Here is a 23,598-nt window from a genome sequence, read left to right on the forward strand (position 1 = left end):
CTGTATACTTTGCTGGTATTTTAAAAAATATTATGCCTAAGCACACATCCTTAGGAGAAAAAAAACGTGAATTTGATAGCACAGCCAGAAAATCAGATTATAAAGAGAAGCTTCTCCTACACAGAATCATAGAAACCTGGAAGGGTTTAGGTCGGAAGGGATCTTAAAGCACATCTCATTCTGTCTCCCCTCCCATGCACACCACTATCCCTGTCCAAGCCCTGTCCAGCCTGGCCTTGGGTACTTTCAGGGATGGCACCCTGTGCCACAGCCTTCTCACCCTCACAGGGAAGGATTCCTTCCCAACACCTCATCAGCAGTAGGAAACTATTCCCCCTTTCCTGTCCCTCCAGGTCCTTGTCCAAAGTCCCTTTCCAGCTCTCCTGAAAAACACTGAGGTCCTGGAAGGGGCTCCAAAGTCTCCCCAGAGCTTTCTCCAGGATTAGCAATCCCAACTCCAACACAGTGGAAACCTTCAGTCAACAGAGCCTTAGTATGACAAAGGATATAAACCAATGTGGTACAGGATGATCCTGCTGATACACTTAGACCAGGAGTTGTCTAGCAGGCTCTTTAGATGCTATTAGGAACCATTAATGTAGTATTTTATCACATTGCTTAGTTTTGCAAGTCAGTATTTTCCCCAGAAAACACTACTTCTTGCTGTAGTAACTGTTATTTTTATCAGTAATTGTCAGACCTGGCACAGTGCAGGCTTTCTCACAGCATTTCTGTGTAGAATTTTGTTCTCTGTTTCCTTTCTCTGAGGTGCCAGGCACCCTCATCTTCCCTTGCCTTCAGCTGAGTTGGACATATTCAGCCTGTAAATGGTAATTCCCATTCAAGTCAGTTCATGTGTATTTGATGAGCTCATGGAAGTGTAAGTGTGGTAGAGTGGAAGAGATGGATAAACACTGGAAAGCATTCATTGTCTGACTGTTTTCTTTGGAGGGTTTTAGTAGCAGGGTGTTCTTGAGGCTTCTGGGAATCTCTATTGCATAGTCTTTGTTTTCCTTGAAGAAGAATGCTCATTGAAACTGATTTCAAGTGGAAAATTCCATTGTTCAGTCCTCTCTTCCCTCCCCCAGTAATTTCTTTGTCTTTCTAGAGGAAAGTTACTGGAATGGGGCCTAACAGTGGCACAGAATGCTCACCAGTCACTGTCAGTGGGAGCTGTACACAAAAATGCCAGGGGTTTTCTGGGTTATTGTAGGAGGTGCAGCAGTTTGCAGGCAGAACTTGGTGCAATAAGCACAATACTTACATATTTGTAAAGGGTTTGGTGTAGTTTTGCCATATTTTTGAAATTATGATGTGTTGACGACTTACTGTATTATTTTGGAGTCAAAGCAATGAGTTGCTGTCTTTGTGAAAAGTAGTTAACTTCTGGCTTAAGTTCTGAACTTTATGATTTTAAGTTTTGTTTCCCCCCATTTGTTTCCTTCACTCTAGTTTGAACTCTTCATTAGTTACCAGAAATATGGTGCAACATTCTTTTCTCTGTTGACAATGAATTCTGAATATTTCCATGATTCATTCTTGTATAATTTTTTTTTTCTGACAGTGAGCTAGATCACAAATAAGCTGCTGAATATATTGTAATTCCTTTCTTTTCAGATCTTCTATCTAGGCTGAAAGTTTGCATTTTGCAGGCTTATTAAAGCATAAATATGACTCCATACTCTGACCATTTTGTTACAAAATTTCCTATATCTCCTGGAGATAGAGCTGCAGGTCTCCTTTTCAACCTGTTACACTTCATGCCGACTTCAACTTGTAGTGCCAGTTTCTTTTGGCCTGATCTACAAATGCCTCTACCTTGAAAGAAATAATTGATCACAGCTTTTAACCACCACAGCTACTCCCCAGCATGCTCATAATCTGCCCTCCTCATCCAAAAGCACAAGTTGACCAGAGTAATTTGGAAACATGTCAGCCATACAGTAGGAGTTTCCTTGCCTTGGGTTGGCTGTTTGGGTGGGTGGGATATGTATTTTGGGGGTTTTATCTTCTACTTCCCTAGAGAAACTTATTTGTACCACAACAAAGTGCCTTTAGGTCTATGCAGTATGTTCATTCCCATATGGAATTAGCTGTATTTGCAGAGAGCACTGGTAAGCTGTGGCACTACATCCACTTGTTGGGAATCTACTGTATTGCTCTTGGTTTTTTATGACAGTTACTGTGTAACCAAAAAAGAGTTTGTTTTCCTAATCCTGTGTGCCAGGCTCATCCTCCTAGCACCATCATCAAGCAGCCTGTTGCATTTCAGTGTTGCAGAGAGTCCATGCTGATACTGTGTCCTTGCCTGTTGCAGTGCCTCCAGGGATTGTGGGGGAAAATGCACTGGAGGATGTGAAAGTGAAAGAGAAGCATGGAGTTACCCTGGTGTGTGAGGTGACAGGTAAAAGAACAGTTTATGATTTACCTTTGCTCATCAAAGTCATGGTTAGATCACTACTGGTGCTGCACAGCCTGTTTTTAATGGGATTTCAGTCCAGTGGGATTTTAAAGTCTGATTTAACTGTGGTGCTTAGAGCAGGACTAAGCACTCCTTGTAAAGGTTGGATGAGATGAAGCAAGAGGGATCTTGCTGTGATATTTCTTCTCCAAAGACCTGTGGAATTTTAGAGAAGATTTATGTCACTTCAGGAGGTTCAGAGATTTCAGAATGCATATTCCAAAACTTCCCTCCTTACCTGTACATGAAAAGCACACTTGAAACTGTATTTTCCTGTTTCTCAGAAATCCTAGTATATCCTAGAGGTTATGCACCAACTCATATTTGCCATTTTCCCAACTCCATCAAGGGAACCCCATGCCTCAGGTGACATGGCTGAAGGATGGGCAGGCTCTGGTGGAGGCTGGGGATCCCAGGATCGTGTCCAGTGGGCAATCCCTGCACATCTCCGAGGCGCAACTGCTGGACACGGGCCGGTACACGTGTCTGGCATCCAACACTGCTGGGGACAGGAGCAAAACCTACAGCCTCAATGTTCTAGGTGAGCAGCTGGCCTGCCTCTGCCAGAGGAACAGAGTCCTGTTGGAATTCTGCAGGGCTTTATTGACAGCAGTGCACAGGTTGCCTGTCTATGGTTAGAATTTTACATCTCAACTGATAAGTGATAGTGGTTTAATAGAAACACCAGTGCTGTGATTTAGGCAACAGAGCTGGAACATAGGGAACCCTCACAGGACATGGTCCCTATGGAATGGGCAGGACAGCAGTTTGGCTTATTGTGATTCAAGGAAGGAGCATCTGAAGAGCATTTCAGATTGATCTCTTTAGAAAAGCTGAAACCATCTGCACTTTTTTTTTTTTTTTTTCATAAGGGTTGTTGCACAACGAAGTGCAGACAATGATGAGTTTGTTTTCCACAAACAACTTGTTCCTAGGCTCATCCCTCCTTCCAGGATCATCAAGGAGTAGTGGCTGGCTTCCTGGGGACCTGAGCTTGACAATGGCATGGGTGGGAGTGAATTCTACTGATTTGGGATCACTGTTGACTTCAGGACAAAACATAAAACCACCTGAGTTTTGTCTGGATCTGGGTTTTGTTGCTCATGGTAGGGCCTAGCTGAGGCTGCAGTCAGATTCCTAGACTGAGCAGGGACCAGAAAACAGGCTTTTCAGAGAGGGGCTTTCCTCCCTGTGGTTACTGATTGCGTTGTTTCCAGTGGCTCCAAGCATTGTGGGAGCAAACAGCCGAGGGAATACAGAGGATGTCACCGTTATCCTCAACAACCCCACCTCACTGGTGTGTGAAGCTTATTCCTACCCTCCAGCCACCATCACCTGGCTGAAAGATGGGAAACCCTTAGAGTCCAGCAGGAACATCCGCGTTCTGCCAGGTAAACTCCCTTCTTACTGGGGAATAACACCTAATTTTTATTGCATGTTTTTCTGTACAGACTTTTTTTTAAAAAATCAAAGAGTATGTTTTTCTTAAGTGCAATGCACTGGCACTGATTGTCCAGAGAAGCTGTGGCTGCCCCTGGATCCCTGGAAGTGTCAAAGGCCAGGCTGGATGGGGCTTGGAGCAACCTGGGCTAGTGGAAGCTGCCCCTGCCCATGAATGGACTTTAAGTTCCTTCCATTCTTGGGTTCTTTGTACTTCTCTAGCACTTCCTATTCCAATATTTTTAAATACCTCACAATTAACTGATTGTTTATTTGCGTTTTATTATGTCTTTATCCTTTTGTACCATCAAACAAAATGATGGGAAAATTCATATCAGTTAATGATAAATATAAATGACTTGCAGTTAAGTGTGGAAATTAGATGGAGAGAAATATAAATTATTAAAGAGAATGAGGTAGTATTTTTCTAGGTCATTAGTAGTTTGCCATTTTTAGTTAGTAGAATAATTTTTCCCTCATACCTGTGGAGGGGGAAAATGGGAACAAGCTTCAGAGGGAACACTGGAGTACTGTAGATGTATGAGTACCTTACCTTGTTAACTGTAAGTGCTCAGAGAAGGAATGAGTCCTGGCTAAATATCTTCAAGAAATTCCCTGCACAAATTTCTTGAGAAGTTTCTTAACAGATTTCCCAAGAATCCATAAGCAACAGGAGTTGAGATCCACAGGAATCATGCACTCATTTTACACGTGCTATTAAGCAGTCAGATTTTCTGCTCTGCAAAGGGCAGATCATGTACCAAAGGGTTGGAAATATGCTGCAGGAAGTATTTAAATAACTGGGAAGCAGGAGTATGGTGTGAGTGCTGTTAAAGGTTGGTGTCTTTGGCAGGTGGGCGGACCCTGCAGATCCTGAATGCCCAGCAGGACAGCGCTGGAAGATACACCTGCATAGCCACAAATGAGGCTGGAGAGACACTGAGGCACTATGAAGTGAAAGTCTACAGTATGGCAATGCTTTCAGTTTTTGAAATTTCTTTTCATTTTGCATTTTCCCATACTCCCCATTGCAGTGTTGTCTGTCCTGGTGAATACAAGATTTCCTATTGATGGCTTTGCTGAACAAACATCTGCATTAGCTTCTGGCATTGCTGGAGGAAAGACACCAGAAAAGTTGATTGTTGAATCCTTTGCAATGCTACAGTTGTGCAAAAAGCCTTTATGTCACCCAGGGGAGGACATTTAAGAAATACTTGAACTCCAATTTCCTCTGAAATGCTTCTTTTGGTGCTGATTTTCAAATCACATGAGTGCAACAAAATAGGACATGTGAGCAGAGAATCTCCTGAGAACAGAAACCATTTTAGAAAAACAGGAGAGGGCCTCTGACAACTAGTGGGACACTTTATTGAGGAAGGTAAAACAGGAGGGATACTATTTTTGTATCTTTCCATAAGATTCCATATGCACAAAAGTTTTCCCATTCAAGTTTTTCCATCAGCACATTATCCTTTGAGCCTCTCTACCTAAATACTCAGTTTTAATGTTCAAACTCTTCATTATGGGCTCAGTCAAGCATGATTTTTACCTCTTTTTTTTAAATTTCCCAGTCTGATTGTAATTGGTTTGCTCCCTTACAGTAACCATACTGTTATTTAATGACACTAAGTCCCTAACAAGGCCCCAGTGAATTCGGAATGAAAAGATGAAAAAAGAGTTCATTACTAATTCATGGCTATGTGGGAACATAACGCCCTCCACCCCCAAATGCCATTGCAGCTGTCAGTTATTAGGGTACTGTAAGTATTAGGGGAAAAATTACAAATTCCCAGTGGAAAAAAATGGGTAGAAAATGCTCAGAAAGCATTTTACATAATTTCAAATATATCATGAGACCAAGCTGGGGGGTAGCTGAAGAATTTTGAAACATTCTATTTTCCTTCTGATTCAGAAAGAAACAGGGTTTTGCAACACTGAGATTTCAGTGGAAATGCTGAGTTTTAACCAGCTATCCCGAGTGTGGACTTGTGATCAAATATGTTTCTGGGAATATTACTTCCCATTAAAATGCTTTTTAATGACTACAATACCCTGCACTTTATGGAATTGAAGCCAGGCACATAGCAATGAAGTGCTGTAGTTAGGTAGGGCTGTAGTCAGGTTTGCAGGTTTAAAAACCTCCATGTTTTAAAGTGTTGAACACAGTTTTGTATATTTTTATACATAATACCTGTACTCAAAGTGGCTGAAAATACTTATGTGTATATATATAAAAGTATATATAAAAGTAATTATTTGGCGCTGGGCAAGAGGCTGTTTATTGGGGGAATGCACTTGCATTCCTGGAGGTTATCATCTGGGATCTCCCTTTTTTTAGTTCATGTTGAAATGCTGCAGCAACCAGTAAGCCATGACAGTCTCTCCCCTTTCTGCTTTGTCTGTTTGCAGTTCCACCCACCATTGCCAAAGGGGATATCTCAGGGACAGGGCTGTCCCCCAAGGAGGTGAAGATCAAAGTGAACCACAGCCTGACCCTGGAGTGTGAAGCTCATGCTATTCCTGCTGCTGCCATCAGCTGGTACAAGGATGGACAGGCCAGTCATAAACTCATTCCTTCCTCTCAGGGGATGTGGGACAGGAAGAGCTGTGTGTTCCCTGTCCCTGGAAATAGCATCCATGCAGGGCAGCAGGAGTCACCCGCCCTCTCTGCTGCTGGCAGAAGCAGTGCCCAGCAGTTTGGTGTGTTTGCTGTCACCCAGACCTCTGAAAATCGACATGCTGGCTTTTGTGGGTGCCTGACAGTGCCTGAGACACCAGGGCTGGAGTTTCCAGGCTTGGCACTGGCCTGTGCTGTGAGAGGGAGTGCCCTTCTTGGCAGGAGCATCCCATGGTGTGACCACAGGGCCTGTGGCTGTTGTGTAAAGCCCCCAGAGGCCCTGTTACAGATGGTTCCCTCAAGTGCTGCCCTTGCAGAAGTTGCAGAGCCTCCCTCTCGGTCCTGGCAGAGCTCACAAAGCCACAGGAGCATCTGGCTGCTCCAGGGGGGTGAGGCTCAAGTCCTGCCACACACAGCGCTTCGTGAATCCATCTGGAGAGCTTGGGAAGGGCAGGGCCACGGGGACATACTGAAATACAGCACAGGGATCAATAAAAAAGGAACTGTGCTGTTCTTCTGTAAGAAAGGAAAATATAATCTCTTGCTTGAGCTGTTCTTGGTAGGGCACTCATCATGGAACAGCTCTTCCTGCATTTAACGAGCATGAGGGAATAACTTGGATCATCATCCTCTGCCTGTTTCAAGAGTGCCCTGCTGTTCTGGGATCCCCGGGAATCCTGGCTGTACTGCCAAAGAAAAACTCAATTAGGGGAGTTAAGAGTTCCCAAAGGCAGTGGCTGTGCATACCTGACTGCCAGTGGCACAGCAGCTGCTGCTCCTTAGGCTGCCCTGGGTGAAAGGTCTCACTGTCCACAGACTGAATGAATTGTCCCCTGCAGGCCAGGAGTTCAGTGTCGACTCCCTAATCATGGAAGCTTGGGTCCATGGCATGGTTTGTGTTGGAAGGGATGTCAAAGCCCATCCAGTTCCACCTCTGCCATGGGCAGCGACATCTCCCACTAGACCAGGCTGCTCATGTAGGTGAGCACATCTTATGTATTCTGGACACACAGGCTCTTGTCACTGCAGCCTCTGCTGTCACGTGTGAGCCACATTTGGGCACAGGAGTATCAATCCTGTGTCTCTCTGTGCTGCTGCTCTGTCCATTCCGTGTTCAAACTGTGTCCTTGCTGGGCAGCAGATCTGTAGGATGGATTAGATCCATTTGTTCACCTTACAGAAAGCTGGGAGTTTTCCATGTATTGGAAACTTGACCAGTGAGCTCAGGGATTGGATCAGCCAGATTGGATCCAATGTCACAAGAGCCCTGGCCTGATGGGGATGGCATTGCTCCTCTCAGCAGCATCCTGGGGCTAGGAGTGATGGAAAATCACATCCTTGAGGAGTCCAGCCACCACAGTCAGAAGGATGAAGATGCAGAGTTTCTGACCGTGAAAAGAAAATTGTCTCCAGGAGCTTGGAGCTTGATTGAGTTTACTTGTATTGCTGCCACAAATCTGGCTATTTCTAGTGTGTTTTTTGCTGATTATTAATTTTCTTTTGAATTGACATTGCAGCCACTGCAGGCAGACGAGCATGTCCTGATCCAGGGCAGTGGCCACACCCTGCACATTAAGGAGGCCCAGGTGTCAGACACGGGGCGCTACACTTGTCTGGCCTCCAACATTGCTGGGGAGGATGAGCTGGAATTTGATGTAAATATACAAGGTAAAAGGGTAATAAAACTCTCCTGGTAGACTGCTTTTCCAGTATTCTGGGATGTTTGAATCAATAATTTTATGTCCTTTACCCTTGTGTGGTCAAGCCCAATAGTTTTGTGTGACTTTAATTTCAGAGATATTTTGCTCATTGCTGACATTTTGTATTTGATTATTCTTTAATGTGTTGTGTTTCTGAAATCAGTGCAATGACATAGCAATTCTGATTTTCCTGTAAATGCCATGAAAAATTTTACTGAGTTTTGAACTAAGACATGCTTTATTTTTCTGTTTCAAGTAGTATTTAGAGGCCCCAGACATAAGCATCTTGTTGGCCTACTGTGTGTAAATACAAGGAAACAATCATGAGTAATTTCTGAAAATTTAGACAAAGTGAGAGCTTGAGTGAAACCAGATACCTCATTGTTTAACTATTTTTGTTGATGAATACCCTCTGTGTTTGTTACCAGGTCATCTTACACTCCTATTTATTAGTCTTCAAAAAATACTCAATAAATTGCTCAATTGTTCATTCTAGAAGATCTAAAATTTTCCTGAGTAACTTAAAGTAGGGGGGAGGGGTTGATTTAGTACACTTAATTTTTATTGCTGCTATTGAACATTACAATACCTTCTTATTTCTTGACTTTACCAGCTATTTCTGCTGAAAAATGAATGCTAACATTTTTCCTCTTCTTTGTTGTAGTTCCTCCTAGCTTCCAAAAACCTTACAGGGAATGGGAAGCTGGGAACATGGTAGATGCAGAAAGAGGTGGAGAAAGCAGAGATGTGATTGTGAACAATCCCCTGTCACTGTACTGTGAGACCAATGCTGTGCCTCCCCCTGTGCTCACGTGGTTTAAGGATGGGCATCCCCTGAGCTCCAGTGACAGAGTGCTCATCCTGCCAGGTGGGTGTTCAGCTGGCACTCTGGCCCTGTACTGAGGTGATCAGAGGGATGGAGCCCCTCTCCTGTGAGGAAAGGCTGGGAAGGTTGGGATTGTTCAGCCTGGAGAAAAGAAGCATCAGGGTGACCTCACTGTAGCCTTGCAGGGCCCGAAGGGGCTGACAGGAAAGCTGGAGGGAGACTGTTTACAAGGGACAGGACAAGGGGGTATGGACTCAAATTGGAGGAGAGTGGGTTTATATTCGATATTGGGAAACAATTATTGACTATGAGGGTGGAGAGACTGTGGCACAGGGTGCCCAGAGAAGCTGTGGCTGCCCCTGGGTCCCTGGAAGTGTCCAAGGCTGGGCTGAACAGAGCTTGGAGCAGCCTGGGCTAGTAGAAGATGTCCCTGCCCAGGGCAGGGATGGCATTGGATGATCTTTATGGTGCCATCCAACCCAAACCATTCTATGATTAAGGAATGACCTTAATGCTGATGATAACACACTTCTCCCCTTCAGAGTGCTTTTTCAATGTTCTTTTCAGACTTCATAAGCTGGAAATGTTTCTCTCCAGTCCTTGGCCTTAAGTTGTTTCCTTTAATTTAAGAAGTAGTCCCTAAAATGGTGTGAATGTCACCATTGAACTCTTACAGTGAATCATGGAATCTCAGAGCAGTTTGGTTTGAAGGAATCTTAAGGCCCATCTCATTCCACCCTCTTCCCTGGGCTGGGGCACCTTCCACTCTCTCAGGTTTCTTCAAGCCCTATCCAGCCTGGCCTTGGACACTTCAAAATGAGCTACAGCAGTGATACCTTCTCTCTGATGTGTTCCTGATTTATTTCCTTCCTAAATTTGCTTTGACAAAAAGATAATTGGAATAGGAAAGCCTCTTAACCAAGGGGTGAGGCATGGAAAGCATGTTTGCAGCAGAAAAATGGTCATGATCTACTTAAGCTTGTGGGGAAGGGAAAGAGCTGCCTACAGTCATGAGTGTTGCTATGCAGAGATGGTTTGGGATGGGGTGTTGAAAATAGGACAGTGGTAAAAGGGGAACACCTGCCTATCCATCTTGTTCATCTTTTGAGAGAGCAATGACAAATACTCCCAAAGTGCATTCCTAAGATCTCCTCTCCTGAAGGTATTTATATGGCTATGTTTTTATGAAGAATAGAGTGAAAAGTGCCTCAGAGGTGAATCTTTTCAGTTTGAAATGGAATATTCTGTGCTTACAGTAAATTCACGAATACAAACCGCACTGAGTATAAGCCGCATTGCCGGGTGTTGGCAAACATTTTGGTTTTTGTCCATAAATAAGCCGCACCCGAGTATAAGCCGCTGAGTCGTTCGCAGCAAGGACCCACGTGCAACAAAGTTGCCAAATAGTAACAGAACCGCAGCAGGGCGGGGTTTACTGGCTCAGCTCAGGCCATGAGGGCTCAGGGCTGCCGACAGGGCTGGGTGGCCCAGCTCGGCGCTGCCACTCGACGGGGATGCTCGGGGCCGGCCGCTGCCACTGCTGGGCTCGGTCACCCCGGCCCGGCGCTGCCCCACGGCAGCAGAGGGGGCACAGAGCCCGCCGGCACCTTTGGCGGCGATGGGAGGCGGGGATGTAGCCTGCCTGCTCCTGCGGCGGCGGCACACGGGGACGGGAGCCCCCCGAGCCGCGGGGCCAAGCAGAGAGAGCTGCCCGCCTTCCCCCGAGCCGCGGGGCCAAGCAGAGAGAGCTGCCCGCCTTCCCCTGAGCCGCGGGGCCAAGCAGAGAGAGCTGCCCGCCTTCCCCCGAGCCGCGGGGCCAAGCAGGAGAGAGCCCCTGCTTCCCCCGAGGTGCAGGGCTAAGCAGGAGAGAGCTGCCCCTGCTTTCCCCGAGCCGCGGGGCCACCAGGAGAGAGTTGCCCGCCTTCCCCCTAGCCGTGGGGCCAGCAGGAGAGAGGTGCCCCCACCTTCCCCACCCCCTGTGCTGCCTCCACAGAGCAGCTCCACCTGCCGCACAACAGAGTAACCAATTTGTAACAACAGCGTAAACGCAGGGTTTTACTGGCAGGAGCTCGACTTTGCAGTTTGCACTGACTTGGTTTGCACTCCCGGGGTTGAAAATGTCAGAAAATTATTCACATATTGGCCACTCCTGAGTATAAGCCGCATTTCCGGTATGGGAGCAAAATTTTGGTCAAAACAGTGCGGCTTGTATTCATGAAATTACTGTATATTTCCTTTTGCCTGTTAGTTCTGTGCCACCTTACTGAGAAATATTTCTATTTTTAATGGAAGAGTAATGCCTGGCTGCATATTGCTGCAGCATGTTCTTCCTTTATGTGGAATTAATTACTGTTTTCTAACATTTCAGTGTGAGCATGGCTGCACTCCAACTATCTGCCTGCAGAAGAAGTAGCCAGCAAATAAAACCTTTAGCTACTTATAATTCAAACCAAATGCTGACCATTCATAAATTGTTCAGGTCTCTGGTGGGATGTGGTGTGGAGATAATGGAGAGTGCCTGATGCCCCCTTGGACTTGTGTTTGCAGGAGGCCGGGTGCTGCAGATCGCGCGGGCCCGCGAGGGGGATGCCGGCAGATATGCGTGTGTGGCGGTCAACGAGGCGGGGCAGGACTCCATCCACTACGATGTCCGAGTGCTCTGTGAGCTTCCCTTCTTCTCTGAGTGCCAAAAAGGCCTTCTGTGCAAAATAACCAGCTATTGCAGTCCAGGAGTCCCTAGTGGTTTTAATGTTTATTTGTAAACTATGGCGTTAATGTGTTTAGGGTGCTGGAGCTGTGTGAACAGAGTGTTGGTGTTCTTAGTTCCATGTGGGTAGATTATTATTATAGGAACTCAGTTGTGTTACAGCTCTCACCATTCACCAGAAAGAAAAGCACAGGTAAAAATCCAGGTTTTATCTTGGTATCTCTTGTTGTCTCTTCAGCTTCCCATCAAGAATTGTGACCAGTACTTTTCTCTCTTTCTTTATTTTGGCCATAATTTTCCACAATACTTGCAGAACTCCTGAAGCCTGAAGGGAACTGAGGGTTTAGATTAATGAATGCCTGCACAACCATTCAGATGACCTTTTGTTTTAGCCTTAGGAAACACCTCTTTGCCTCTATTGCAATGTTATACCACTAAAAATACTGATTTATTGTTACAAAGGGGTCCTGCCTTGGAAATAGTCTTTTATTTTGATGGCAAAGAACACAGTGGAATAATTGGAAGATGGTTTTTTACCTCTCCTTTTCTCTGTGTGCTGTGGATAAGTGCTGCAGTTCTGTAATTCCCCTTGGAGTTGCACTGAGTCGTTCCAGCTGAACTACTTATGGGATGGCTTTATCATTCACTGGAGGTTTCACTCCTTCCTCCTGCAAACCCAGTCTCATCTCACAACCACTTGAGAGGTGCTGAGTGTGTATTCTTCTGACCTTTGCTCCCTGCAGCTCCCCCATCCATCAGTGGGGCTGATGGGGACCTGCCAGAGGAGGTGACTGTGCTGGTGAGCAAGGAGGCAGCCATGGACTGCATTCCCAGTGGGAGCCCTTCCCCAAGGATCACCTGGCAGAAGGATGGCCAGCTCCTGGCAGAGGATGACAAACACACATTTCTGTCCAATGGAAGGAGGTTACAGGTAGTGTAACCTTTCTGATACTGGAAAAACTGGGTTTTGGCAACAAAAATCTGTCTGGCTTTTCTGAGTAGGAGGTATTTTCTTTCTCCTACAAGATGCTGCAAACATAAGGTGGTTTTGTCCTTTTTTCCTGTTCCTCACCTCTTACTTCTCACTCCCATGTAGTTCCTCAGATCCAACCAGTTGTGGGTTCATGCTGTGAACCACATCTGTTGAAATCACTTCCTTCTAAATATTACTGACTTTTTTTGAGAAAATAGTGAATATAGTGTATTGTGAAGAACTTCCCATTCATTAATGAAATTGAATAAAACTATGAAAGCAGAGAGCCTGGCTTAATCCTCTCCACTTGCCTCTTTGGCAGTGAGTTGTCTATATATTAGCTCCAAAACCATGTTCTGTCTTTTTTTGCCTTAGATTTTGAATTCCCAAATAACAGATACTGGCAGGTATGTCTGCATTGCAGAAAACATAGCTGGAAGTGCCAAGAAGTATTTTAACCTCAATGTTCACAGTAAGTATTGTCATCCATAACTTCTGTCTTCTGTCAAATGCTGGTTCAGCTTGGATGTGTTATTTTTAGCAGAGTGCTCAGACCCCCTCAGCTTCATTCATGGGAGTCCTGCTGGGTGTGATGGAGATTCTGACAGACCAGAATTCAAATATCAGTTTAAAGTACCTTGACAACATATGGCTCCTCATACGTGTTCCAGAAAGGTGGGAATCATTATTGAGGGAGCCTGGTGTGGTGGCTGTGTTCACCCAGCTGGGGCTGCTGAGCCCTGGAATCATGAATTATAAGCAGGTTGGATTCTAGTCTGTTTTGATACATTCAGAAAACCCATTTTTTCAAATAAATTAATGATAGAAAGCATTAAACAAAGATACACAATTTGTAAAAGCTTGGTTTTTAGAAATATGCTCTTTGAGGTTCCTTTCTGTTCTCTATTTTTGTTGTCTTGTTGACTTTAAGCATCAGAAGTCTAAGACAAATCTGATGAAGACATTTTTCATATAACAGTCTCCACTACCTTTCCTTCCCTCTCCCGGTAACTTCAGAAAATCAGGACATCTCTAATTAACATTTCAGAGTAAACCCAGACTTCCCCTTCTATTTCTGCCCACTTTCAGCTTTCCATCCTGAAGAGAAAAGAAACATCATTCCCATCAATTCTTCTGCACCATTCCATGTTGCAACCTGACAAGGAATACTGGCAGCTACATTTTTTTCTGCTTTATCTGATAGAAAACAAGGGCTGTCCTTTCTCTCACCTAAAGACAGTACCAGCATCCCAGGAATGTAAGGAGTCAGTTTATTGCACACAGAATATTTGCATTTTTTCCTCTGTCACAAATGCAGCAAATTTACCTGCTAACATGGCACAGATTCATAGCACTTTTTGCTACTCAGTAGTGCTTTTAGCCAAAAATAGTGTTGTCATGGGAAGAATTCGCCCTGGAGTTGTTCTCTGAGAAGTTATTTTCTGGACAGACAGTGGAGTCTGTCCAGATGTCCTGATGTGTGAGTTTTGCTTTTAAATCAAAATATTTCACTTTTCCTGACATTTGTGTTTAAATTTAAACTTCTGTCTTAAAAATATTTGGTTTTAGTGACTATGGCTAAATACTATTCTCTTGAAAGAAATATTTTTATGAAGTTTCAATTCTAACTCAACATTATTACCAACTTAGGTCTATTTTTCTTAATGCATTTTTATTTGAAAAATTAGAGTGTAACTGGTGAGGAAAAGACCACACTGGCTGAAGCTCTAAGGAAAATACATTATCAGTAATCAACAGGATCTGTGTTTTGTCAATGTCAAAGAAAAAAAAGCTATTTCCCAGCATTTTTATGTGTTTCTAATAGAACTGTTCTCATAAATTTAAATAAAATACTAAAGATGATGCTCTTTATTAAATTGAAAAATTCACTTCTGATCTCTAAGGTGAGGTAATAAAACTAATACAACACCTTCTAAAACATAGGAAATAAGCACCCAGATTTAAAATAGTAGGGAAATAACAGGTAATTTTCATGCTAAGTGCTATATTTGAGTCCATGACTGTGTCTTTATGCACATACTGCTACTTTTGCATATGCAGATTACATGTGGTACATTTGTGGGTGTTTTTTACTGCAGAAATTGAAATCACCCACTGATACAATTCAGGCAAGTTTCATAAAAGATAGCTGAGATTTGGCCCTGTATATTAAACTACCCACTGCCAATAATCTGTGGAAAAGGAACTTTAAAAATAAATACAAAAAACTATCAAATGTCATCAGATTAGAATTCTTCACTTGCTCTAATGAACCATTTCATCCTCTTTATCAGGGAAATATTCTTCAGTTATTCCAAGCTGAAAAGTATGGACTGAATTCCCCATTTACATGGACTGCTCTTGTTTGTGCAGTGCCCAGAGGAGCCATAACCTTGCCTTAATGACTGGTTTGTGTCACTCAAGTCACAGCAAACAGCTGGAGCATTTCAGGGGGAGATGGGCCAAAATACTTCAACGTTTCTGTCTTTGAAGAAGAGGAGGCTGTGTGTTCTTTGGAATGATTTTTCCATACAATAAAGCCAAGAACATGCTTTTGCTTTCCTCTTAAGTGTTTTATATATCCCCACTGCAAAAACATGGCAATTAGAGCTTGGGGGTTATTTAAAAGGAAGAGATTTACAGTTCTTTCATTCTAAATCATTCTTGTAGAAAGGTCACATTCTTGATTTAAAAATTCTGGGACTTGTAAGCTTAAGGAATGCACCCCTTGGAGTAATGCTGCATGCCAGCATTTTCCAGTGCTTAGCTCACTGCTAAGCAACAGGTTTGTCTGGTTGAGGGAGCAACTCTGAACTGTGTCGGGAAGAGTAAGTTTGGGGTCTCTGTAGGTGGAAAATGGAGTGTTCCAGAGAGAACAGGAGCAGCAAGGAATCTGGAAAAAGTGATAGTAATCCTACATATCTGTAGAATGGGAATTTGCCCTGTCCTGCCTCACACAGCAAATGTCCACAAGCAGTGTTAGAAAATTGGCAGTGTATTGTCAGGATCCGGTGTGGGTTTGTCAGCCCTCCCAAGCCTGCAGCACAGACTGACTGCAAATGAAATAACTGACATTGTTTGAAGTACAGGAACAGAAATGACCATTGGATTCATCTCAGTCATATTTCCACATGAATCCAAAAAGGAGGGGATCCATTCATAGGATGTGAAAGATTTTTGCAACCCGACCCTTTGGCAAGATGCAGCAATTCAGCTTTATTGTAGTAAATCAGGATCTTGTGGGAAATCCTTTGCTGGTGCAGTGATAGATGCTATTAATGTATTTTTCTCTCCACAGTTTCTCCAAGTGTTGTTGGGACTAACTCTGAGAATCTGACCGTGGTGGTGAATAATTTAATCTCTCTGACTTGTGAGGTCACAGGCTTTCCACCTCCTGATCTCAGCTGGCTCAAGAATGGAAAACCTATCAGTTCAAATTCCAACACTTTCATTGTGCCTGGTGAGGAATCTCAGCTATTCTGCAGCCTTCAGGCTCAGCTTCTGTCTAGTTTGTCTTAATAAGGCCCAAGGCCACTTTTCCTGGAGCACAGTGCCTGTGCTCAGCCTGTTGCACCTGTAATTCTAAACAACCTTTGGGATTGACACAATCACCGCAGAGCAAATCTCCAGCCTTCTCTCCTCGCTCCAGGTGCTCGGATGCTGCAGATTCCCCGAGCCAAGCTGTCAGATGGTGGAGAATATACTTGTACTGCCAGGAACCAAGCTGGGGAAAGTCAGAAGAAGAGCTTCCTAACTGTCCTTGGTTTGTGTTCTACTGTTTCCTGAAATCCTATCTCATGCTTGGAAAGTGTGGGGAGATTTATGTGCTTTTATGGGGTTGTTTCAACAAAATGCAGAACTGAGTCTGGGTTCCTTCCCCAGTGCCCCCGAGCATCAAGGCGCAGGGGGGAGCATCAGTGACAGCGCTGAATGTGCGAGTGGGGACCCCGGTGAGCCTGGACTGCGAGTCCAACGCCATCCCAGCCCCCGTCATCACCTGGTACAAGAACGGCCGCGTCATTCCCGACTCTGCCGCCGTCGAGGTCCTGGCTGATGGGCAGACCCTGCGGATTAAGGCTGCAGAGGTGGGCCAGGCTGGGGGGAGGCTGCATCTGCCACTGCTCTGCCACTGCTCTGCCACTGCCAAGCAATTGTTTCAGTCTTTTTGTGGTGTGTTTTGCTTGCTGTACATGGGAGATGTGTTTCCTGGAGGCTTTTCATCCTGTGAGAAGCACTTAGAACTGGCAGAGGCACAGGTTGTTAATGTCTCTAAACTGTAGCATTAAGAATCCATAATGATTTCTTTTAAAGCTTGTTTTTATTTCAGGTTTCTGACACGGGACAGTATGTGTGCAAAGCCATAAATATTGCAGGACGAGATGATAAAAATTTCTATCTCAACGTTTATGGTGAGCACCCTCTGCATCATCTACAACAGTTATTATAACAGCATAGACTTAGCAGATTAGGCAATTCCAAATTCTTACTGCTTCCATTCAATTCACAGTGCCTCCAAGTATAGAAGGCCCTGAGCAAGAGCTGATCAGTGAATCCATCAGTAATCCTGTCACTTTTGTGTGTGATGCTACTGGAATTCCTCCACCCACATTAATGTGGCTTAAGAATGGAAAACCAATAGGTAACGTTGTCTCATGCTTTTCACTCCTCTTCTTCCCCTCCTTGAGGCACTGCTTTGCTGTTTGCTGTCTGGTTTGTGTTTCTTCATTCGTCTCTAGACAGACTCTTGTGAGAACTGATTGGAATCTTTGTTTTGAAACTTTGATGGGTCAGTTTCTCCCAAAAGAAATGTTTGCTCCCCGTATCCTGGTTTGGAATGATGACTTGTTTATGTGTTTCAGAAAACTTGGATTCTCTTGAAGTTCATATTTTATCTGGTGGAAGCAAGCTTCAGATTGCTCGCTCTCAGCTCCTGGACAGTGGCACCTACACATGTATTGCCTCCAATCCAGAGGGGAAAGCTCAGAAAACCTATGTGCTTTCCATCCAAGGTAAGAAATGGGGGAGGATGCAGGGAACAGAACTGGTTGAACACTGGGTGAACGTGACACTGTCTGTGCTGGGGATACTGAGATCACATAACCACACAGAAAAGTGGAGAATTTGGGCTGTACTTTTGTAACCAGAGGGGAGAGTGGTTGAAGAATTCAATATTTCTGGTTCAAAATCTGCATGGAAAAGAATATCCTCAAGGCCTGCCTGTGGAACTTGAACAGAGTCGTGCAGGTTGTATGTGTCTGCTGCTGGTCACATCCTTCCTCCTCCTGAGCACTGGAGCTGCCTTGCTTGGCTGCAGAGCAGCACACGGAGATGGATTCAGGAGCACTGGTACCTATTGTGCCATGGGTGGAGTTGGCAAAGACCTACTGCCAGAATTTCCTTAGGAGTACTTCCTCCACCCCATCTCAAATTACAAATCTTTATTTGTTATGGAACTGTCTCTTGCCTTGCTGTGAATCACCCTTAGTCTGCAACTATTGTTTTCCTCTGTTCCTAATGACTCATCCCCACTAATTGAACTGGTGTACCCCTGCCTGTCAGTTTTTCCCCAAGTTTAGGAATGGAATGTGAAGCTGGTTGTTTGATCAAATGTGTCTGAAATTGCTTGAAATGCTCATAATTTATTAGTGGGACTGACAGTCTTGAGTTCAGGGATAGCAAGACTGTCATTCTTGTTCCTTGGGAATGCAGGCTGGAAATGGCTTTGATTAGGATGGAATTAGTGTGTATGTTTACAGGGCTACGATGATGTTTGTCACAGAATCCCAGACTGATTTGGGCTGGAAGGGACCTTAAAGCCCATCCAGTGCAGCCTCCTGCTATGGGCAGAGATACCTTCCACTATCCCAAGTTGCTCCAAGCCCCTTCCAGCCTGGTCTTGGACACTTCCAGGGGTCCAGGGGCGGCCACAGCTGCTGAGAACCTGCCCCAGATGCTGCACAAAGTGCTGGTGCTCGTGAGCTACTGCAGTATGGCTGTCTCTAGTTCAGGTTATGTTTCTTGCTGCTGAATCTCTTCCCTCCATGGTTCATTTCCAGTTCCTCCCAGCATTGCTGGCTCTGAGATGCCGAGTGAGGTCAGTGTCCTCCTGGGAGAGAGTGTCCAGCTGCTCTGCAATGCCACTGGAGTGCCCACCCCGGATGTGCAGTGGCTGAAGGATGGAAAAACAATTGCCAGCGATGAGTTACAAAGGATAAGGCAAGAAAAATAAGCAGACATTGCATTCTCTTCTATAATTTTAAGGGCCCTAAGGAGGGAATGTGAGGAGAGCCTGAACTGGAGCTTAGCCAGGTTAAGAACATAATCTCCTTCCGTAGCTTCTATAAATCAAGTATAATTTGTTTGATTTTTAAAAATTTTATTTTCTTAACAGAGATAAGTGTATATTTATGTCTTTTTCAGTTAATAAATTCCACAAAAGTTCATCAGCTTCATGAAAGTTTATTCAGGTAATTTAGTTCCTTTGGAAGGGAAAGATCCGAGGCATGGAACCATTTTACTTGATGCTTTTCATTATGGGTCCTTCAAAAGCCTGGCTGGAGTTGAATCTTAAAACAGAGTTAGGACATCTCTAGGAAAAACTTCTTAGCCTGTCTCTAACAGAAATATTTTGCACAATACAATGATTCTCTCATCAAGCTCACAGGAGGATAGAGGTAGTTACTGAAATCTCCAGACCAGACTGTTTTATTTGCCAGGTCAGAGGAACACTAAACAAACTCACGGTGCTTTGTGATGGTCCTTTAGAGTTACTTCAGATGGCAGCACATTAAACATCTCCAGAGCTCTCACCTCAGACACAGGAAAATATACTTGTGTGGCTACTAACCCTGCAGGAGAGGAAGACAGGATTTTCAACCTGAATGTATATGGTGAGTTCTGCCAGATGTGAGACCCAAATCTGCTTCATAAGCCCATCCTTAGGAGTGCTCCCAAGGGAGAGCCCAGAGAGGAATGCCTGTCTGCAGTGGAATCCTGCATGCACATGTTTCCAATTGCCTGTGCTGTAGATATTACACAGGATAATTTGTCAATGACAAAAGGATTGAAATTGCTGGTAAATGTGTTTTGGAATAAACAGGAATTAATTCTTTGGTGGATTTCATAATAGAAGGATTCTGCTTGTGGTGATTGTTTTATTTCTTGTGGTGAAGAGTATATTTGGGCTGATTTCCTGTGGCATTGCTGTTTTGTTGTATTATCTTCCCTAATTCCAATCAAAGCACATCACCTAAGAGCAGAGTTGTATGAAGGGAACTGATAGTTAAAGGTCCTGAGAGTTTAAAAATGAGGGAGTGTTGGAAGAAATTGTGCAGTTTTACATCCAGTGGCTAGATGTAAAGTAATAAGAGTGCAATCCTTTAACAGCATAGAGAGTGGATATTTCAAGTTGTGGTAAATGTGGTCATTAAGTACAGTGGAGAGGAGAGGGGAGAGTTCTTCCCAGGCAGGGTTTCACCGTGGGGTAGGTGTCTGTCCCACTTACACAGACTCAGAGTCAGTGGGAACACAGGCATGAGCAGAGCAATCAGTGATGACCTTTGGTATCATAAAAATCCACAGCAAATATTTTTGGGACAGAACGGCTCTGCACAACAGCAGGGAGTTTGTGCTCAGTTTGTATTGGTTGAAGTTCAAGCAATAAACAACTTAAAGGTCTTCTTGGTGTCACTGTCACAGTGAGTGATGGGATCCTAACTGAGCCAGCACCTGGAGATGTACCTGGCTGGGCTTCTTGATGCCATGGCTTTCAAACTAACCTGTAACCCCAAAGAGCCCCAAAGCTCTTGGGTATTTGTGTCATTATCCAGAATACTTACCCAGACATTTTGAACTTTCTCTGTTTAAGAATGAAGTCAGCAGATGCATCCAGACATCAGTAAACTTTCCTCCTCTGTGATTTCACTGTATTTAAGATTTATTGAAGGCCATGAGTTGAGTGGTCCCTTCTGGCCCTGGGTTCAGCCCTGCCCTTCCTGCACTGTCCTTCTCTCCCCAGGAACTTCAGGCCCTGGGCTCTGTCTTGCTTGCTGCAGGCTGGCAAATCAAAGAGAACTCTATTGACATTGTACAGTGCCCCTGATTTGAAATATGTAAATGGATGATTCTTGGTGCTCAATATTAGTTTCTGAGGATTTACTCTACAAAAAATGGGATCCTCTTGCTGAATTGCCAGTGGGGAATTAGGGGCACGATTTCCTGCAAGGTGGAATGGTTTCAGGAGCCTGTTTTAATACATTCCTTTCCATCATCTACAAAATGCAGTTCCTCCAACGATAGCCAATAGTAAAGATGAAGCAGAGGAGCTCACTGCCCTTTTGGACACCTCCCTAAATATTGAATGTGCTGCTGCTGGGACCCCCCCACCACAGCTCCACTGGCTGAAGAATGGCCTTCCTCTGTCCGTCTCCTCCCAGATCAAGCTCCTCTCAGCTGGGCAGATCCTCAGGTTGTTTTTCTTTTCTTTTAACTAGACGAGTTTCTGTTCTTTTTTGCAGTATCAGCATAATTCTGCTGTATTTTCGGAAGCAAGAGTAAAATTTGATCTGAACCATGCCATAATAAAGGTAATATTTTCCATGTATTCCATTTACAGCTTGCTTTAATTGCTTTTTCCTTAGACTTGCCCGAGTGCAGATATCTGATACTGGAGTGTACACTTGTGTAGCATCTAACAGAGCTGGAGTGCACAACAAACATTTCAACCTGCAAGTTTTGGGTGAGTGTCTCTGAGATGTTTTATGTAAAGAATCTTATTTCTTGATTTCTTAAACCTACCCTTTAGTTTTCTTTCTCACCAATACCTTATTGCAGACAGCCACAAGTATATTTTAGAGATTGTCTCTGGGGAAATACTAACTTATCAAAGTATTGGTTTTTTTTTTTTAAATGGAAAGTGTTTAAACTCTAGAAAAGTCCTTACTTGAATTGTCACCCATAACCATAAAATCACAGAGTGGTTTGGGTTGGAAGGGACCTTAGAGCTCATCTAGTTCCAGCTCCTGTAATGTGTCACAGGTTTTTTTTAGAAAGAATAATACTTAATTTGTAAGCAAAGTTTAGCACAGGAATCTAAGTGGGGAAGGGCAGCTGTTCCAGCTGTGCTGTGCCCAAAATACCCCTGTGCCGTGTGTGACAGAGCTCTGTCCCTGCAGTGTCCCTGTGCTGTGTGTGACTGAGCTGTCCCTGCAGTGTCTCTGGCTGTGTGACAGAGCTCTGTCCCCATGTCCCTGTGCTGTGTGTGACAGAGCTCTGTCCCTGTGTTCCTGTGCTGTGTGTGACAGAGCTCTGTCCTTGTGTCCCTGTCCTGTGTGTGACTGAGCTCTGTCCCTGCAGTGTCCCTGTGCTGTGTGACAGAGCTCTGTCCCTGCAGTGTCCCTGTCCTGTGTGTGACAGAGCTCTGCCCCCATGTCCCTGTGCTGTGTGACAGAGCTTTGTCCCTGCATTGTGTGACAGAGCTCTGTCCCTACAGTGTCCCTGTGCTGTGTGACAGAGCTCTGTCCCCGCAGTGTCCCTGTCCTGTGTGTGACAGAGCTCTGCCCCCATGTCCCTGTGCTGTGTGACAGAGCTTTGTCCCTGCATTGTGTGACAGAGCTCTGTCCCTACAGTGTCCCTGTGCTGTGTGACAGAGCTCTGTCCCCGCAGTGTCCCTGTCCTGTGTGTGACTGAGCTCTGTCCCTGCAGTGTCCCTGTCCATGTGACACTGAGCTCTGTCCCCGTGTCCCTGTCCGTATGACTGAGCTCTGTCCCCAAGTCCATGTGACACTGAGCTCTGTCCCTGCAGTGTCCCTGTCCTGTGTGTGACACTGAGCTCTGTCCCTGCAGTGTCCCTGTCCCTTGTATGACTGAGCTCTGTCCCTGCAGTGTCCCTGTCCATGTGACACTGAGCTCTGTCCCTGCAGTGTCCCTGTCCTGTGTGTGACACTGAGCTCTGTCCCCGCAGTGCCGCCCAGCCTGGACAATGCAGGGGGCACGGAGGAGGTGCTGGTGCTGCGAGGTGGTGCGGCCGCCCTGGGCTGTGTGAGCAATGGCTCTCCTGTCCCCACCGTGTCGTGGCTCAAGGATGGCCTGGCCCTGCCCGTCGGGGCTGGCCTGAGCTCCAGCAGGAGCGGGATGGTGCTGCAGGTGCTGAGGGCAGAGCCTGCAGACACGGGCACATACACCTGCGTGGCCTCCAACGCCGCTGGGCAGAGCAGCAAGCACTTCGACCTGAAGGTGCTGGGTGAGTGTTCACCTCTCAGCATGAGCAGGGACATGCACTTAAACACCTCCGGGGACAGGGAGCATTTTCATAGGCTCACAGAATCCCAGAGTGGTTTGGGTTGGGAGGGACCTTAAAGCCCATCCAATCCCACCCCTGCCATGGCCAGGGACACCTTCCACTAGCCCAGATTGCTCCAAGCCCTGTCCAGCCTGTTCATTTCTATAAATGATAAATGAGGAAATGAAAGATACCTAAAGATGTGTGAGTGTGCAATACATTATGTATTTCCCAAGTACTGAAATGTGCTATAATTAATACAATGATATGCTATAAATTAATAACTTTTCTTAGCAGAAGTTCAGCTTGACAGGAAGATGCACGGCTGAAAGCACAACAACAAAAAAAAAGCTGATAAATATATTTGCTGAAATTACATAATGTTTTAGCTGCATTTTTATAAACATTTTCTAACTAATAATTCTAAATCATAAAATATTGAAATTAATAGGCAGAGTCAGAAATTACCTGAGTTCCTCAGTGAGTTCACGATACAGTCAGAAATAATTTAATGCAGACTAATTCTACAGACTCTATCCACAAGATCCTGTTTTCAGTCAGTTTTTACAGGTGTTTTGAGTCCATAAAGAGCTGG

At 44.8% G+C, this 23,598-nt stretch overlaps 1 protein-coding gene across 1 annotated transcript in view; it reads left to right on the forward strand.

Annotated features, from left to right (window-relative positions):
- Window positions 1-23,598, forward strand: part of HMCN1 (hemicentin 1) — a 167,017-nt gene that overhangs the window by 110,159 nt on the left and 33,260 nt on the right. The window contains exons 48-68 of the mRNA XM_033067869.1: window positions 2,318-2,404; window positions 2,811-3,002; window positions 3,679-3,852; window positions 4,755-4,868; window positions 6,311-6,456; window positions 8,036-8,186; window positions 8,883-9,086; window positions 11,592-11,705; window positions 12,495-12,682; window positions 13,100-13,196; window positions 16,023-16,184; window positions 16,374-16,487; window positions 16,607-16,809; window positions 17,052-17,133; window positions 17,232-17,363; window positions 17,584-17,733; window positions 18,781-18,940; window positions 19,490-19,614; window positions 21,008-21,191; window positions 21,364-21,461; window positions 22,686-22,964. Of these exons, the coding sequence (XP_032923760.1) occupies window positions 2,318-2,404; window positions 2,811-3,002; window positions 3,679-3,852; window positions 4,755-4,868; window positions 6,311-6,456; window positions 8,036-8,186; window positions 8,883-9,086; window positions 11,592-11,705; window positions 12,495-12,682; window positions 13,100-13,196; window positions 16,023-16,184; window positions 16,374-16,487; window positions 16,607-16,809; window positions 17,052-17,133; window positions 17,232-17,363; window positions 17,584-17,733; window positions 18,781-18,940; window positions 19,490-19,614; window positions 21,008-21,191; window positions 21,364-21,461; window positions 22,686-22,964 (3,156 nt within the window). The remainder of the gene's footprint in view (window positions 1-2,317; window positions 2,405-2,810; window positions 3,003-3,678; window positions 3,853-4,754; window positions 4,869-6,310; window positions 6,457-8,035; window positions 8,187-8,882; window positions 9,087-11,591; window positions 11,706-12,494; window positions 12,683-13,099; window positions 13,197-16,022; window positions 16,185-16,373; window positions 16,488-16,606; window positions 16,810-17,051; window positions 17,134-17,231; window positions 17,364-17,583; window positions 17,734-18,780; window positions 18,941-19,489; window positions 19,615-21,007; window positions 21,192-21,363; window positions 21,462-22,685; window positions 22,965-23,598) is intronic.

This window comes from Catharus ustulatus, chromosome 9, assembly GCF_009819885.2.
Source record: "Catharus ustulatus isolate bCatUst1 chromosome 9, bCatUst1.pri.v2, whole genome shotgun sequence".
Lineage (NCBI taxonomy): Eukaryota > Metazoa > Chordata > Aves > Passeriformes > Turdidae > Catharus > Catharus ustulatus.